The 19,034-nt window shown below is 39.0% G+C and overlaps 1 protein-coding gene across 2 annotated transcripts in view; it reads right to left on the bottom strand.

Moving 5' to 3' along the window:
• THSD7B (thrombospondin type 1 domain containing 7B) overlaps positions 1-19,034 on the bottom strand; it is a 533,620-nt gene that overhangs the window by 30,978 nt on the left and 483,608 nt on the right. For both annotated transcript variants that reach the window (XM_081936133.1, XM_081936134.1), the window contains exons 18-20: positions 16,584-16,725; positions 12,780-12,895; positions 11,087-11,204 (exon numbers count right to left, since the gene is read on the bottom strand). In XM_081936133.1, the coding sequence (XP_081792259.1) occupies positions 11,087-11,204; positions 12,780-12,895; positions 16,584-16,725 (376 nt within the window). The remainder of the gene's footprint in view (positions 1-11,086; positions 11,205-12,779; positions 12,896-16,583; positions 16,726-19,034) is intronic.

Here is a 19,034-nt window from a genome sequence, read left to right as displayed (position 1 = left end):
AAAATGATTTCGGACAGTAATAGTCATTACCTGGCTTGTAATTTTTCAGCTCTGATAACTATAATTTGGTCAAACAACCTTCTCATTTCATATGGTTAGAAGAAGAAAAACAATTGAAACACATGACCATTGTTGTTGGAAAACAGCACTATCGTAATTACAATATTTTGGAATAAGCAACAGTACATTAGTATTTGAGTTTTTTTCTTTTTTTTTTTTTTTACTAAGTCTGTGAATTAAATACCAGGATATATCATTTAATAAAATGCTCAAACTGAGCCTGCTTCCAGGCATCCGGAGAAGGTCTGTTGAAGGTCACTAGTCCTCATGATGATTTTGGGGTGTGGGTCACAGAGCCCTGCTTTATGGCAATCACTACTTTGAAGAACTTGCTTCTCCAGAGGGATAAACAGTGCTTGTCTTGCTCACCAGCAAGTTAGCCAACCAGCAAGTTAGCCAACAATGATGATTAGGGGACTGGAGGCTAAAACATATGAAGAACGGTTGCAGGAACTGGGTATGTTCAGCTTAAGAGAAAGAAGGACTAGGGGAGACATGATAGCAGTGTTCCAATATCTCAGGGGTTGCCACAAAGAAGAGGGAGTCAAACTATTCTCCAAGGCATCTGAGGGTAGAACAAGAAGCAATGGGTGGAAACTAATCAAGGAGAGAAGCAACTTAGAACAGAGGAGAAATTTCCTGACAGTTAGAACAATTAATCAGTGGAACACCTTGCCTCCAGAAGTTGTGAATGCCCCAACACTGGAAGCCTTTAAGAAGATGTTGGATAGCCATTTGTCTGAAACGGTATAGGGTTTCCTGTCTAGGCAGGGGGTTGGACTAGAAGACCTCCAAGGTCCCTTCCAACTCTACTATTGTATTGTATTGTATTGTATTTGTCTCCTAACTTAGTGGCTCTAGCATGCTGGCTAGAAAAGTCTGGGAATTGAAATCTCCTCATCTTAACATTGTCAAAGTTAAAATACATTGGCCTAAATAATTTAAGTGTGGGAATCTATCTTTGGTGTTATGCTTTTATTTTTAGTTTACATTTTTGTTGCTGTTCAGAGTTCTCAGGACAGATTATGCACAGTCGGAAATAAATAAACAAGCAAACAAACAAACATATATACAAGAATCTTGAGGGGGAAAATAAATGCTTAATTACCAAAACCACCAGCATGGGTACTTCCCAACCTCCTATACAAAACCATGCAATATCTTTATTTATATACTTTTCAAATCATTATTTCTCCGAAGGTTAATTATGGAAAAAAGTAATTAGCTTAATAATAAGGATTTCTCTTTGGATTATTATTCATTTTGTTCAACTTTATTCTTATTGATTAACTTGCCGTGGAGAAATATGAAAGTTGTGCTATCTACTGATTTGTCATAAATGCTATTAAGCCTTGGCCTAAAAAGATGGCACTTAAAAATGAGTTTAATTAAGGAAACAATGAAGCATTTCTTTCAGATGCTTCTAATTAGCAAAGATGAGCTGACAAGATTTGGCGAATGAAACATATTTGTCATCAATACAGAAAACAAAGATTAACATAGATAATAATTTGTAATAATAATTAGGATTTATACTATAATGTATTATGGTAGTGTACATTAAAATGCCTACAGTACTGTATTTCAATGCTTTTCCTGCTTTTATTAGAATCTTTGCACCTTTCCTTTAGTCAGTAAATTCTCAGGAAAAAAAAAACCCTCACTGAAAGGGCTGTTTCAGCATAAAACAAAGGCTGTGTTCTATGGGACATGATTTATTCCTAATAACAGCTACAATCCTAGGATAAGATGGTTGTTTAAACTTACTAGGCCTCAGAGGAATTTATGCAAGCTATTGTGCATGGGATTGTAGCCAACCTAATTATTTTACTTCTACTAAGGTTTACAATTTTTTCAAGAGCTTCTGAATTTCCCTTGGTCATTGATAAGCGACCCCAGCACTTTATAATCAGAATTGCCTTTTAACTTCTAGTCATTAATGCAAAATCCTGAAAAAACAACTTGAAACTAATAAAGTGATTTGCTATTATCCACCATGTGATTTGCATATTCCTTTTTGGCAAAAGGGAACTTGGGAAAATGTCACTGCAAATGCTCACTTCTGAAAGAGCAGTACGGTTTTCTAACGACAGCTGCCACAGTATTTGCCTCTTAACAATTATTTCCCAGTCTTCTGGGAACGTCTCATTCAGCCATGGAAGAAGGTCATCAACTCCACTAAAGTAGGGACCTTGAAAAAGGCCAGTACAAAAGGAAGGCCAGCTGCATTTCTGTGGGCTGCAGAATGTTTCACACAAAGAATTATTACCAACCATCAAAACATAGTAATAGTGACAAATGCCAGTTCTGTCCTGGGTACTCTTGCATAAACAGAACAATTGGGAATCTCAGTTTCTTGGTGATACCATCAAAAATCATCTATGGCTGAATCTCTGTTTGAAAACCTGTGATTATTTGAGACAAAGCTGAGCATCGACAGCCTGTAAAAATTATTGTTCAATTTTGGAGGGGAGGAAAAAAAGGAACAAATTCTCCCAGTTTCTTCAGATGATGGAGAACTTCTGCAACCACTTTTCAAGGGAAAAAAAAAATCCTGCTTAGTGCTGACAGTAACACTGCCATGAAAGAGTCCCATAGGTGAAATTGCCCTGAAATACCTTCCCTTGGGTAGGAAGCCAGCTGGCCTAAAATTGTTGGAGAGATGATAAATCAATAACAAATGACTCACACACGCCATGTGGCCACCTTGTTACTAAATAAGTTTAAGGATAAAAGAGTGGTGATTTATAATGTGTTGGGATGGGAGGTGTACATAAAACACCTCTCTTCACATCAAATAATTGAGGCAGCTGCATGATTCTATTAAAAACAAAAACAACCCTCCACAGTGTTTTAATGATATGGGGGTTTGTATAGCCCTGAGGAGGATGGGTTCTAAATTTTAGGATTTTGCTTTGAAAGAAATTTCAAACATTAATTATCCATTGAACTGAATGTAAACACGAATACAATTGTTTCCACTGGTTTCAAGAGTGTGCCTCTTCTATTGATGATCAACAGGCATAAATCTCTCCTCCTGTCCGCCCTAATATTTATATCAGGTATCTCCATAGAAAAGGATCTTCTACCAAGAATAAACTCCTGAGGAAGAGTATTCACAATGTGTTTATCTCCTTTGGCTACAACTATAAATTCATAGTGATGCAGTTGCATTTATATGAGCATGCAGTCCTGGAAAACCAGAGCAAAAGACTGAGATTTATTTGCCTATCCTGAATCTTTCGGTATGCATCTCATCATTTCAATCAAGGACATTTTTTCTTCTCTACCACACCATTCTCTTCTGAGATACAGGCCATTGAAGTTTGCTGTGCTTATTACCTGCTATATGCTTGCTGTACAGAGAAACTGAGGCTTAAATTGTTTAAACAAAGCCATATATTCTTTTCATTTCTCCAGTAAACAAGAAGCAAAAACCACTGTCTTGTGTAATCATCTATCAATGTAAGCATGTATATGTTCCACCTGGTGCTGTACTTGGATTGGCCCACAGATGTAACTATGAAGAGAGAATTATGCTCTCATGGCTTCTTCATCAATTTTATCTCCACATTTACGGGCTTAATATCTCCAGCCTTTATCTGGCATGCACATCTGGACTGATTCACACATTGCTGCAACTGTAGTCCTCTGGTTATTGCGTCTACTTCACAAAGAGGATCTGCGTCTCTGTTTCTCATTTTCCAGTACTATTTGGTTACATAATTTTGTAGTACCTTTCTTTTCTACACATTCTAACAGACCATTTTCCAGGATAATCCTTTCAAAAAGCAATAAAAGATAATAATTATTTTACATCTTATATCACATTTTTTCTCTTTTTGAATGAAAACAGACCTGCTTTTAGAACTGGGACATATGAGGCATGTTTAATTTTTAAAATCAACAACTCTTCTTTGCCTGACACAAAATGGAATGTTGCAGAGACTCTCCCAGCTAAGTTGACCTTTTCTGATGGCCAAGTGAATGGTAGAGGTACAAGAATTCATTTTAATGAACCTTTTTTCTCCCCCTTAATGAAGTTTGAAGGAAAATCAAAATAGATGCCATTTGTTCTGACGCTGGTTGCTCCAACTCTTCTGTGGCCTTTTCTTACACTGGCCTGAGGTGAGTCATCATCTTTGGAATGTGGTTTAATAAGTTTGCCTTATCTCCCTTTTCTAGACAAATGAGTTATAAACAATGTGAACCATTGCAAATAAGCATCACGCTATCCCCCTCTTTTGGCTTGAGAAAAGTGGCTCTTCAAGGATAGGCAGGTTACCCTTTAACCAATGATTTACCACAAAAACATTTGTTTCCACTTTCATTTCTGTTGTATGTACCCCAATTTAGTAATTTCTAGGCACTGAATTTAAAATGAAAGTCGCCAGTGTTTGTTTCTGTATAGGCATATTTAATTTCTCAAGGTGACTTTAAATATCAGATGCAGATTTACATTCCTGACTCCTCAGACTTGTTTCAAGATTCTGCTCTCCTCCTTTTTTCTCATATAACAGATTTAACAGATTAACAGAGTTGGAAGGGACCTTGTAGGTCATTTAGTCCAACTCCCGCTCAAGCAGGAGAGTCGACACCAGTGATGGAAAACCTTTTTTGGCTGCCGTGCCAAAAGAGGGGGGAGCAGAGGGGAGCTGTGCGCTGGGGTGCCACAGCCATAATGCTATGTGTGCACGCTCTCCAGCGTGCGCGCATGCGTGCAATCAGAAATCCCCCCACTTTTGCAGCAGTTTTTTCACCTTCCCCAGGCTATAGAGGCTTTCTAGGAGCCTGGGGAGGACATAAACAGCCTCCCCAGCCCCCCCCCCCCCCCACGGACATGCTCCAGCAGCCTCAGGAGCTTCCCTGAAGCCTCCGGAGGGCAAAAAATGGACCTACGGGAAACCGGGAAGTTCGGGAATGGTGACTTCTGGTTTGTCCATAGGACCGATTTTCGACCTCCGGAGCCTTCAGGCGGCTTCCAGAAGGCTCAGGAGAGCGAAAAACGGTCCTATGAGCAAACCGGAAGTCAGTTCCTGAACTTCCCATTTGCCTGTAGGACCAGTTTTTCATGCTTTGGAGGGTTCAGGGAAGCCTCTGGAGGGTGAAAAATGGTCTCAAAGGAAGGCCAAAGTCAGCTGGCCAGTGAGCGCATGCGCCATTTGCCCTGACAAATGGCTCTGCGTGCCACCTGTGGCACACGTGCCATGGGTTCGCCAACAGGGCTCTATACCATTTCTGACAAATGGCAGTCCAATCTCTTCTTGAAAGTCTGAAAGGATGAAGCTCCCACAACTTCCAAAGCTGTTCCATTGATTGATTGTTCTCACTGTCAGAAAGTTCCTCTTTGTTTCTAGATTGAATCTCTCCTTGGTCAGTTTCCATCCATTATTCCTTATCTGGCCTTCAGGCGCTTTGTAAAATAGCTTGACCCCCTCCTCTCTGTGACAGCCTTTCAAATATTGGAACACTGCTATAATATCTCCCCTGGTCCTTCTCTTCACTAGACTAGCCATGCAAGTTCCTATAACCATCCTTCATATGTTTTAGTCTCCAGTCCCCTAATCATCCTGGTTGCTCTTCTATGCACTTTTTCTAGAGTCTCAACATCTATTTTATAGTATGGTTACCAAAACTGGATGCAGTACTCTAGGTGTGGTCTTACTAGGGCTTTATAGAGTGGCATCACTTGATAAGTTTGAGAGGGTTTTCCAAAAGTTTCCTGCTTGAGCTAAATCCTCTAAATACACAATCAGTCAGTGGCAAATAGATGACTCAGCTGTTTTGTTGTTTGGAATGTCCCAGGCTCTTTGTCTCTTCCCTGCTTCTATAGGTCTTTCTTTGTCTAGACCAGGGGTCTCCAAACTTTACAACTGGATGGGGAATTTGGGGAGCTGAAGTCCACAAGTCTTAAAGTTGCTAAATTTGGAGACCCCTGGTCTAGCATAAACATGATTCCTTTAGACTCCAGAAGCATCTTCATCTTCAATGACCAGAGGGAGAATTATGGTCCTTCCTTCCAGTTCTTTAGGGTAGGGGTCTCCAACCTGGCCAATTTTACAATTTGTGGACTTCAACTTCCAGAATTCTCCAACCAGCAACCAGTTGAAGTCTACAAATCTTAAAGTTGCCAAGGTTGGAGACTTACGCTCTAGGGAATGAAACCTTCCTAACTCCAATTTCTGAGAGTTGTCTGCCTTCCCTTTCACTAACTTTTTTTTTGCCACTCAAGTAGTTTACTCTCTCTTTCCCCTTTACACATTTATTCTGAAATTAACCATCAGTTAAATAATAAGCAGATAGATGTTAAGTAAAAGTTATAAAAATATACCATAAATTTGTTATCCTGCTTAATTTTTAATGATTTGCTACACTGGATAACACTGGAAACATTTGTATGCATCATGATGCTTTCATTGATAAGGCAGAATTTTATTTGGGAAGCCTAGTGCACAAGATCTTTCTCTCAGCTCATCTTAAGGTGTAACAAGATTTTAGCAAACAAGATTTTAGTAAGGTGTATTTATACTGTGGAATATGAGATAAAATGATCATTCGTATTGATTCCATATTGTTTTAACAGTAATACACCCTCCTATTTTTATAATGCACTAGAAGATGTACAGTTCACAAATGTTAGATTGTGGGTACATAAGATCAAGTAGAAAATTCAACATACTGAATTACTTCTTCCAAATTCTATTAGTATTGACTTTGGGAGACATTAAATTGGATTTTCATATAAATCTATCTCCATCCAGCAATATTAGTGACTACATAGAGCTCAAACAAACCCAATAAAAAGTGTCAGTGCTTAACACTATAGTTGCTAGCTAATATTTTATTTTACAGCAATTTTACAGACCTGGAATAAAGACAAAAGAGCAAAATAGACTATTCAACCAACTTTACCATTGAGTGAAGCTGTCACAAAAAATAGGAGTTTTGCATGTATTACCACAACCTAGCAAATAAACAAATAAACTGTAGCAATGAATGTAGCAGGTTCTGAATTGAAGTGAGAGCAGAAAATTTTTAATTATTTTTGAGTGCAAAAATAATCTTCTATTATGTCTGGTTTTAGATAAAAGACATGCACTACTATAACTAAAAGTCCTACATTCACATATTCACTGTGAGTCAATGACACATTATTCCATTTAATGATGGAATACATGAAATCTACTCCTTATTCAGTGTTGCAAAAAAACTTTTGGCTGTCAAGAGCAGTATTGTTAGAGGTGCAATATGTTGAAAGTTGAATCACTTGCCAGTAAACTTGAACCAAGTTGGTACAAGTTGATAAGATGTGGGAAGGCCATGATTGCAGTTGAATAGTAGCATGCTGACAGTGTGTCAGAAGGTTAAAAGAAGATTAAAATTATCTCTACTCCACTGTGCCTTGAAAATGCAAATGAAGCTAACTAATAAGCAGATTCTAGAGGTGGTTTCTGTAGAACAGACAAAAAGGGAAAAACCTCCTAATTTTAATCTCTGAGAGAAGAACGGAAACGTTTTACCAGCTAATTCATTAATAACATATCCCTGAATACTTTATCTGTTTTACAGAAAATTATTCAGAAATTCTGGCTTTTACTTTCTTTGTATTTATTTATTTAATAATTGCAGATTTGGAACAGATGAAGCTTCTTCCCCTTGTGGTTACATTTCCAGAAAAACAGTTTAATTTTAGAATTGCCAAAAGAAGATTGATCTGTAACATCACTCCTTAACATGTCTACTCAGAAGGAAGTCCCATTCAATTAAATAAGACTTATTTACATCTGCCTAGAATTTCAGGTTTCAATATGAAAATTGTCATGCCCCAACATATAATCTTTATATACTGTTGTTGCTCTCTGGCCCCATCTAGTGGCCGGAGGGATAAATACAAATTATATTGTTTTGAAGCTTCCCCAACCCCTTTACCCATCAGTCCACACTCTCAAAACAAGTGCATGCTGGGAAGCCAGACTCAATTTTCCTTTAGCATTTGGAGGAAGCAGAAGCACAAAGAAGAATCCATCTTAATCTGTGGCACATGTTTCTCCAAGGACAAAGCCACATCCCTCAGAAAGAACATCGCTGGTGAGATTTAGTTTACTTGTACTTATTAATTGTTATGTTCAGCAGTAACTCGATACTACCTATCTTGTATTTGGTTCTCATTGTATGTATTCCTATTTTCACCAGTTTCAACATATCCTGTTCTCTCAATAAAGTATCCAGATCTACACACACAGTCTGTGTTATTGGAGGCTAGGTAGGTTTAGCTGCATGTCAAGCTGCACACAGACTAATGTTAGTGGGGACAGAACAAAAATTTCAGAGCTTTTTGATCAGTATTTTCTCTTCAGTGGCACAATAGGGCTTATTGTCTTACAAAAGGAAAGTTTGCTTCCAAAAGTGTCAGGTAGCGAAAATAGTATATTTGCAATATACGTACAACGAAGTCTCATCAAATAAGCGTAACTTTACACAGCAATGGCAATATATTCATAAGACCACAACTCATACTGTATTAGTCGATTCAGAGGCCACATCCTAAATTGCCAAGAAACAGAAAATATTTTCTACAAATATTTTAACATCTCCTACAGCGTCCTAGAAGTTAGCATAAATTTTAAGTTTTTTGTAGTTAAAAAATACTCTAATTTTTATCCCTGTGTTCACATCACCAACATTTCAGCTTCAATAACTGACACTGATTATTTAACTCATCATTAGATTTTTGAAAATGTGTTGAAAAACTTGTATCATTTTATTACTGTGAATGCACACCTCATATATTTGCAGTATTAATCATTGCTAGACTTTAATTAACAATAATTAGTAAACATTGTCCTAATTACTGCCTGGGTTTATATGGTATGCTAAACCAAACGCTAACTTCTATTTGGCTTAGCAAGTTAATGAATCCAGTTGTTGTGGTTTTCAAACTTATCGTGTGAGTGAGCACCCGTTAATTGTCCCAGCTTCTGTCAACCTAGCAGTTCGAAAGCATGTAAAAATGCAAGTAGAAACATAGGAACCACCTTTGGTGGGAAGGTAACAGTGTTTCGCTGTTGAGTCATGCCAGCTACATGACCATGGAGACATCGTCTTCGGACAGCGCTGACTCTTCGGCTTTGAAATGGAGATGAGCACTGCCCCCTAGAGTCGGGAACAACTAGTACATATGTGCGAAGGGAACCTTTACTTTTAAGCTATGTAAACAGAGGATATTGCTGTTTATTTAATAAGTTATGGTTAAACAAACCATGACTACTGTACGTACTATATGACCATAGTCATAATATGTCATTCTGTAAGATGAGTTGTATGGTGGGGCGTCTACAAACAGGATAATGTACGTAGACATATTGTATAATATGTGTCTATTTTAACCTTGCCTAACCAGACTCTGTTCAAAAATGCTAGTAAGAGAAGGGTTAGTAGATCTCGGCTGCACAAATCTGAATGGTCACAAAACAAAAGAAGAAAGTTAGAGGTTGCCTGGCATTTCTTCACTGTCATCCAGTGTTTGTATGGATTTTTGCAGGCCAGTCTGGCAGTCCTAGTGAAAATATATTGTAATAACTCTTTCAGGTATTCCCTAATTCTTGGAGACTGCATGGACGGACACACACACACACACACACACACACACACACACACACGGTTCTCTTATCAGTAAGTTATTTAACACTGACTTCTTTTAGCATGTCCCAAAGGTGATTTCTAAAAGGCAACTTGACTTCCTTTGTTTTTTTTCCCTTGAAAATATTTTGCTTCTCATCCAAAAAGCTTCTTCAGTTTATTTATTTTTTCGAGTAAAAAGCAAAGAACAAAACAAACACAGTTGCCTTTCGAAAAGCACCCATGGGACAAACATGGCCTGGATGATTAAAAATCTCCACAGACCTCTTCTAGAATATTTTTGTTTGGCTTCCTACTATTTCCCACCCATTTCTCATCCAAATAATACAGAGATCTGACCTCGTCTAGCTTCCCAGCCCAAGCAAAGTTGGCTGGTGCTGCCATCTATTGAGACAAAAAAGGTGGAAAACTTCTAGATTATAGACCACTAAATTCTGGAAATTTTAGGGGGTTCCAACCCGATATATTTGCAAACTGCTAGGGCAAAACTTAAAGCAGGGGTGTCCAAACTTGGGAACTTTAAGACTTGTGGACTTCAACTCCCAGAATTCCCCAGCCAGCATGGCTGGCTGGGGAATTCTGGGAGTTGAAGTCCACAAGTCTTAAAGTTCCCAAGTTTGGACACCCCTGCCTTATGCATATACAAGTAGTTCCCTACTTCCAACCATTCATTTATTGACCCTTTAAAGTTACAACGGCACTTAAAAAAGTAACGTATGCCTGTTTTTCACACTTATAACATGGCTGGCTGGGGAATTCTGGGAGTTGAAGTCCACAAGTCTTAAAGTTCCCAAGTTTGGACACCCCTGCCTTATGCATATACAAGTAGTTACCTACTTCCAACCATTCATTTATTGACCCTTTAAAGTTACAACGGCACTTAAAAATGTAACGTATGCCTGTTTTTCACACTTATAACATGGCTGGCTGGGGAATTCTGGGAGTTGAAGTCCACAAGTCTTAAAGTTCCCAAGTTTGGACACCCCTGCCTTATGCATATACAAGTAGTTCCCTACTTCCAACCATTCATTTATTGACCCTTTAAAGTTACAACGGCACTTAAAAAAGTAACGTATGCCTGTTTTTCACACTTATAACATGGCTGGCTGGGGAATTCTGGGAGTTGAAGTCCACAAGTCTTAAAGTTCCCAAGTTTGGACACCCCTGCCTTATGCATATACAAGTAGTTCCCTACTTCCAACCATTCATTTATTGACCCTTTAAAGTTACAACGGCACTTAAAAAAGTAACGTATGCCTGTTTTTCACACTTATAACATGGCTGGCTGGGGAATTCTAGGAATTGAAGTCCACAAGTCTTAAAGTTCCCAAGTTTGGACACCCCTGACTTAAAATAATGCAAATAGTAATTCAAATGGCACAATTACCTGCAAGACCACAAGTCTGTGAACATTCCGACCAAGACGACCATTCGGTAACCAGACAGTTCACTACACATTCTACCATGCAGTTTGCAGTCATTTTGGTGGGTGTTTCCAGATTCAACTGTTAAGGAAAACACAACAGATCACTTGTCACTGACAGCAAGGCAGATGTGCAATTAAGCAGGTCTTTTAACAAAATACCAAAAGTTGGATCCTGTCTTCTGGAGTAGGCAGCGATAATACATTTAAAACAACAATAATAGTGTCTTCAATATTTTTTTCACTGCCCAAAGTCCAGCCCGCTCATAGCTTTGCCATAGACTTTGGCAAAGTAATATTCCTTGAAGTGCATTAGCATGATTCACTTTGGCATCCCCAGTTTATACATTGCTATTTTGTCTGTCTGTCTTCTAAATCGTCTGGACTTGGATGAAAGAGCTACAGTATAGAAAATGTATATGCCCATATAGAAAATGTATATGCCCATAAGGTCATTTGGGTTATAATTGACAAAGAAGGGTAATAATGACTGAGAGAGGGCCAATGGGATGAAATGCTAGATGAAGCCGTCAGTCGAGAAACAATCGGAGGGAGATGTTGAAATGATAGTTAGAAGGAAAGAAAAGAAGAACAGGAAGAAGCAGGTTAGAAATACAGAAAACAGAGAGAAGAATTATACAAATGCTGCTAAAAAAAGAAGAGTCAGCCATGATTTGGGTAAGATTTAGAAAAGTGTTTTTAACAGATTACTTTCAATTTTTATTTACCTTAAAAATTCATGTCTACTGATCAAAATGTAGGAATAGTTTCTGATCTACCTTACCTTATCCTGTATGCTGACTTCAAATGACAAACCTATGTCAGTGACTCTATGGAGGGTTCTACATGGAACTTTAGAAGGTTAGTAACATTTATTTTGATGCATTTTTCTGGCAGACTAAAATCTATGAGATGGTGGCAATTTTACTCATTTAACAATCAGGGTAATACAAAAAATATCTAACCTATGTGGAGACCTAAGTGCAGAGACCTACAAAGTGCAAAATAGATCTCTTAGCTTATCAGGCTGATCTATGAATACATTATCTCATCTGAATACACTTTATTCACTGCGTTCTATCCAGCCCCTGGGTGCAATGTTTCCAAAAATCCGTGAGCAAGAGAGGGCCACGTTGTATATCAGTGTGTGTTTATAAGTATTTTCATTTACCTTCTTTTAAATTCCTATATGAAAATTTCTGGGCTTCACTGAAGCCAGCACCATTTGGTTGTCCCCAAAGATATTTTTCAAAAAGACAAATTGGTTTCTTTTTTTTTTCCTGAAAACATTTTGCTTCTCATTCAACATATTTCTTCAGAAATGAAGAAGCGAAACAATTTTCAAGGAAAAAGTTCCGAAAAAGCTTCTTACAGGATAAGTAAAACATTTTCAAGAGGGGAAACCCCCCCCCCCAAGAACCCCCAGTTGCCCTTTGAAAAAGTGCATTTGGGACAACCGTGATCTGGATGACTGAGAATCTCCAAAGAGACCACATGGTAGGATTTAGGAAAATCAGGTTGGAATAAATAACCCAAAATGATTTGACAAAATACTTCCGAAGCTGAGTGTTGTCAGTCAGATATTATTTTATGGGCTATCCAAGGTGACTTGAGGGCCCAGGGAATATTTGCATTAAGTAACCAAATGGGAGCTTACCTGCTCACAGTGATTCATATTCACGGCTTTTCCATCACTGCGAATACAGCTTAGAAGGCGATTCCTAATCCCTTGTCCACAGGCTGAATTTTCATTTAGCTGGCATGTGCTCCAGTCTAAAGAGACAGTTGCATGGTTACAATTGGTTCTGCCTATTAATGCTAGAAGGACTTTTTTTTTTAAAAAAAATTAAGCTATATATATATATTTACAATTTGGAAACCAATATAATATTATTTAAAAGAAAAGAAGCCACCCAGCCTTAAATTATACTGTTTTTATTTCAGTAGCCCTTAAAGATTGCATTCCCTCTGAGTATGCTAACAACTGTCCGGTGATGATGAAATGTAGCACTTCATAGTGATCAAGTGGCATGCTGCTCCGCTGGATGCCAAAATTTGTAAAGGAAATTCTGCAGCACAACTACCTTGAAGCAACACTTGTCATAATCTCCAACTGAGTTTTGTTTGACAAAAGAAATAATGTTTCCCTTGAAAGAAAGCACTTGTAAAATATTAATATCTTCTTCAAGCTAGGATAACCAATTAGGGAATGCTGTTTTTTCAAGTACCACTCTGCAAAGGTAATGTTGGAAATAGCTAGAAATCTTAAATAAATGACTTTTTTTTTGCCTTCAAATGCATATGGAATGATATAAATCATTTTTTCCCTCTGTGTGGTCTTAACACTTCATTTCTTTGGATGTGCATCCTCTGTGTTGCTTACCAGAATTGTGAAAGACAGCTTCTTTTCTTGCCACATGTGAATTGAACCCTATGGCTTGTCCTCAACGTTATATAGGATTCCTAGGTGAACGTGCTTTCATTTTAATGAGGGGAATATCTCTAAACAGGGTTCCATTAGGAAGACAGGAATGATGGAATCCTAGAATAAAAAGTCCATTCTGTACTCTGCATGAGGCAGTAGCTCTTTATAGAATTCAAAGTTTTGCCTCTAGGAGCTGATACCTTTGACATCTTGAGCCCATTTTTAAGTACCTTTTTATAGTTTATCAATCTGAACTTAGAAATTAGGATCAATGAATCACAAATTTGCACCTCTCTTGAGTGAAGCTTGACTGCTGGTGTCTACCTGGATGGATTCCTGTTATGCTTTAGACAAGCATCGGGAAGTGACTGATGTCTTTATTCAGGATTATTTTTCAACTTCCCAACTGAGTCCACAACTCTGAAACTTTTTGGCGATCTCATGTCCAAGTGCTAACCATAACCATATTATTAATTTGAAAAAATAAAGGAAAATATACAAACAATGACGTGCAGGCAGGGGAGGCAGGGGAGGCACAGCCTCACCACTGTCATCATGAAAAGAAAAAAAATGTAAAAGGAAAAAGGCGAGAGCTGAGGTCAGGCTGAGGTACTTGCTGCCTCACCATGGATGACTCAACTGTTTAAAAAGGCCTCTAAAAAAGTGCCCTCTACTATGAGGCAGGAGAACTGCATGCCTCATCTAGTCTGACTTTAAGCGTTATATGATCACTCGAGCAGAGTTAAGCAAGGGTTAAAAGCCTAAAAATTCCTGACGTAGGTGAGGCACACAGTTCTCCTGCCTTATAGTACAGGGCACTCGTTTGGGCGGGGCTTCTTCAGAGGACCCGAGGCAAGAGCAGAGTTGAAATCCTCTCTGAAACAGCTGGAAAAGGTATGGGTGGTTCGGAGGGAGGGGGAGGAATTCAAACTTCAAAGTGTAGTTTGATTGCAGGCAGAGCCATGTTGCCTTTTCAAACCTGTAATCAGTGAAGCTGGGCTGGATCCTTCCGGGGGTGGGGGAAAGTGTGTGTAGTCCAATCCAACTTCTCTGTGTGTGTGTGTGTGTGTGTGTTTGAGAGAGGGGGGAGGGAGGGAGAGAGGGAGGAAGGAGGGGAAGAGAAAAGAAAAAGAAAGAAGGAATTTTTTTTCGCAAAGGAGAAAAACAAATGCTGTCGCTTTAAATCGGAACTGAACATGCCTGGCTGTGGAATTCTGCGAGTTGAAGTCCACAAGTCTAAAAAAAATTAAAACCCACCACTGGATTAGTGCCTCAACAGCCATAAACCTTACTGCATGTCACTGTATACAAATATACTTAAAATAATATTAAAATGATAATAAAGATTAAGAACCAAATATAAACAGGAAAATCAGGTGATAACTAACAGTTCTAAAATACTGTATGATGAATATATTGTAATACATCATTAAGAAGCATACAGACCTTCATATCTATTTTCTAATCAAAACATGTCTCTATTACATTACTTGATTATTATTAAATTACTAAATATCTCTATTAAAGGCACTTAGTTAACACAATTGGAGTTATGAAAAAGGAGAAAGAAAGGGACTGTAGATGATAAAACAATACATTAAGACAATTCAATGCATTATATGTAGATAATATGCCAAGTTAAAATATAAACTCTAAAACCTGAATTTTGGATGTGGTCCAATTCCACATAGAAAACTGCAGTCTAAAAATGATTTCCAAAGAGAACTATCTTCTGCAGTAGATTCATTTTTAAAATATAAAATTACTCTAAATTTTGAAGCATATGCTCATATTTTGGTTAGCCGTTCCTCATAGAGGTAGGTAAAAAAATATTTTTTCAATAAAAAGCATATAAAATTGCAGGCATTGTTTTATTTATTTATCTATTTACTGCGTTTCCCCAAAAATAAGATAGGGTCTTATTTTCTTTTGACCCCTGAAATAAGCGTTTGGCCTTATTTTCGGGGAGGTCTTATTATTTTTGAGGTGCAGGAGGCGGCGAGTGTGGTCACCTCATGGCTGCTGCTTTGTTGCAATATTTTCGGGGAGGGCTTATTTTAGCTCATGTGCTCAAAAGTTTGATTGGGCTTATTATCTGGGGAGATCTTATTTTCAGGGAAGCAGAGTATTTATTAAATTTATATGTCATCCCTGTCACTGATAAGGCAACTTAACGTCTATAATGTCAGTTGGGAATATACGTAGTCTTCGCTTACCAACTGTTTGTTCAGCAACCAACTGTTTGTTTAGCATCGATGAAAGATTATAAAAAGTGCTGCTCACAGGTAGTTATAATCCTCAGAAAAATTAAACATTTATATAATATAGGTAGTCCCCAACTTATAACTACAATTGAGTCTAAGATTCCTGTCACTAAACAAGACATTTGCTAAGTAAGTTTTGCCCCATGTGACAACCTTTTTTGCTGTAGTTGTTAAGTGAATTACTGCAATTATTAAGTTAATAACACAGTTGTTACGTGAGTCTGGCTTCCCCATTGATTTTGCTTGTCAGAAAGCTGCAAAATGTGATCCCATGTCCCTGATGCACTGCAACCATCATAAATACATGCCAGTTGCCAAACATACACATTTTGGTCACGTGACCATGGGGATGATAACACTTTTTGTAAGTGTGCAAAATGGTCATAACATCACTTTTTTCAGGGCTGTGGTAACTTTCAAACAGTCACTAACAAAAACTGTTGTAAGTCAGGGGTTATCTGTATTTATACACTATATAAATATAATTTACATTATAGCAAATATAGTAATGCTATATGTAATTGAATATAATTTTATATAATTCTATGAGAACTTAATTCATAAGTTTACAATTCATAAATTATCATGAATGAATAAATACATGAACTTTCTAGCTATTTTCAAAATGGCCTCCCTTGAAAGTTCAAGTTTAGTGAAAGTTATGTATTCCTAATGCTACACCATCTCTACAGTATATACTTTTGCCAGTCTGACATGGGTATTGGGCAGAATGCTCTAAATTTCATTCCAAATTACAATAAAGGATGCTTACCTGTTAAATTGTAACTATACTGAAAACAATTTTGATTCAGAATGCAAGGCCTGTGCTGTGCACTTTCAGGGCAGGTCTTGGGTTTTAAAGGCATTCGTAGTATATGTCGAGTCCTTGTTTGCCTTATACTGGGATCACATCGCTAGAGATTAAAAAGCAACAACGCGGGTAAGTGAATTATGCAAGCACATGTTTACAGTTGTGGCAAGGATGGTTACCTGCATTATTAATTTAATTGGTTTTCAAATTGCCTATCAGGCTAAAGAGTCTCTTGTGAATAATCTCATTATATAACACCAATGCTTTCCCCCTGAATTTGACAGTCATCTAAAAAAAAAACCCACCTCTGTATGTACATAGGAGAAGAATCATAACATGAGGCTGAGGATTTATATCGTGGTCATCCAAACAATCAACCAAGCTACTGCTGGTTTATTAATTATTTTGGAACCATAGAGAATGAAAAAGGAAAAAAAAAGGTACCATCAGAGTTAGCAAATTATCGTCCTGTCTCCAACCTTCCCTTCCTAGCGAAGGTTGTAGAGAGTGTGGTGGCGCAACAGTTCCCTCGACACCTGGAGGAAATTGATTATCTAGACCCGCGCCAGTCCGGCTTCCGGCCCGGTCACAGCACTGAGACGGCTTTGGTCGCGTTGGTGGATGATCTCTGGAGGGCGAAAGATGGGGGTTGTTCCTCCATCCTAGTCCTTTTAGATCTCTCAGCGGCTTTCGATACCATCGACCATGGTATCCTATTGCGTCGCCTGGAGGGGATGGGGTTGAGGGGCACCGTACTGCGGTGGTTCTCCTACCTCTCCAGTCGGACGCAATGTGTGTTGACAGGGGAGGAGAGGTCGACCCGGAGGCCACTCACGTGTGGGGTGCCGCAGGGGTCGGTCCTCTCACCTCTCCTGTTCAACACATACATGAAACCGCTGGGCGAGATCATTCGAGGGTTCGGGGTTGAGTATCATCTATATGCCGATGATACTCAGCTATATATCTCTACCCTGAACCACCCCAACGAAGCCGTCGAGGTGATGTCCCGGTGCCTGGAAGCTGTCCGGGTCTGGATGGGAGACAACAGACTCAGGCTCAACCCCTCCAAGACGGAGTGGCTGTGGCTACCGGCGCCCCGCTTTAGCCAATCTGTTCCATCCCTGGCCATTGGGGGTGAACAGCTGCCCCCGGTGGATAGGGCGCGCAATTTGGGCATCCTCCTAGATTCCCGGCTGTCGCTGGATGACCATGTGACGGCCGTGGCTAGGGGGGCGTTCCACCAGGTTCCCCTGGTGCGCCAATTGCGCCCCCTACTAGAGCGGGACGCCCTTCGCACAGTCACTCATGCCCTGGTGACTTCCCGCCTTGATTACTGCAATGCTCTCTACATGGGGCTCCCCTTGAGATGCACCCGAAGGCTGCAGCTGGTCCAGAATGCAGCCGCGCGGGCAATTATGGGGAGTACTAGGTACTCCCATGTAACACCGCTCCTGCGCGAGCTGCACTGCCTGCCTGTGGCTTTTCGGGGTGTTGATTATCACCTTTAAAGCGCTCCATGGCTCAGGACCTAGTTATCTGCGGGATCGCATCCTACCCACACATCACTGCGACCAATCCGCTCCCACAGAGAGGGACTCCTCCGGGTACCATCCGCTAAGCAATGCGGCGGGCGGTGCCCAGGAGTAGGGCCTTCTCTGTGACGGGCCCAACCCTCTGGAACGACCTCCCCCCCCGATATTAGAACTACTGTTGATCTCCGCTCCTTCCGTAAGAAACTCAAGACCCACTTGTTCCAATTAGCTGGCCTGGCCTAATCGCAATGATAGGTATAAGTACAATTTAATCCTGACCTTCCTGGATGGCATTTTAAATTTTTAAATTTTGGGGGTATTTTAACTTTTAAATTGGTTTTAATTAGTTTATGGTACTGTACAGACTGTGTGCTAAAGTTGTTTTGTCTGGGGCTTTGTGTTTTGTTTTGTTGTCTAGTATATATTTATTGTCTGTACACCGCCCCGACTCCCTTCGGGGAGAGGGGGCGGTTTATAAATTTAATAAACTAAACTAACTAAAACTATCATCTTTGTAGATCTTTATAGCTGTCTTCATTTTTTTTTCCTTTTCAATTAAGAAAAAAAATGTTATAGTAAAATATGAACACCTGTATTCCTGAAAATGTGTTTCCTTTAATTCTTTCAAATTGCAAATATGTTTTATCCCCTTTTTCAAAATCCCTATACTGGAGATGTTTTAGGGGATAAAGGTTTATGAAAAAATGTGCTATTTCCCCAAAATCATTAAGATGCTATATTTGAATAAAAGAAGACAGTATCAGACACTACTGAAAAACACCCACTTAGCACTCTTTTACTGTTTATTATACATATACAGATATGTATATTTAATTATCCTCTCCTACTGCACAGTCACCATCTTCTCAAACATGTTGCC

The sequence above is a fragment of the Natrix helvetica genome, assembly GCF_964273705.1.
Source record: "Natrix helvetica genome assembly, chromosome: 1".
Lineage (NCBI taxonomy): Eukaryota > Metazoa > Chordata > Lepidosauria > Squamata > Natricidae > Natrix > Natrix helvetica.
Note: the sequence above shows the minus strand (reverse complement) of the source record. Positions and strands in the feature narration are given on the sequence as shown.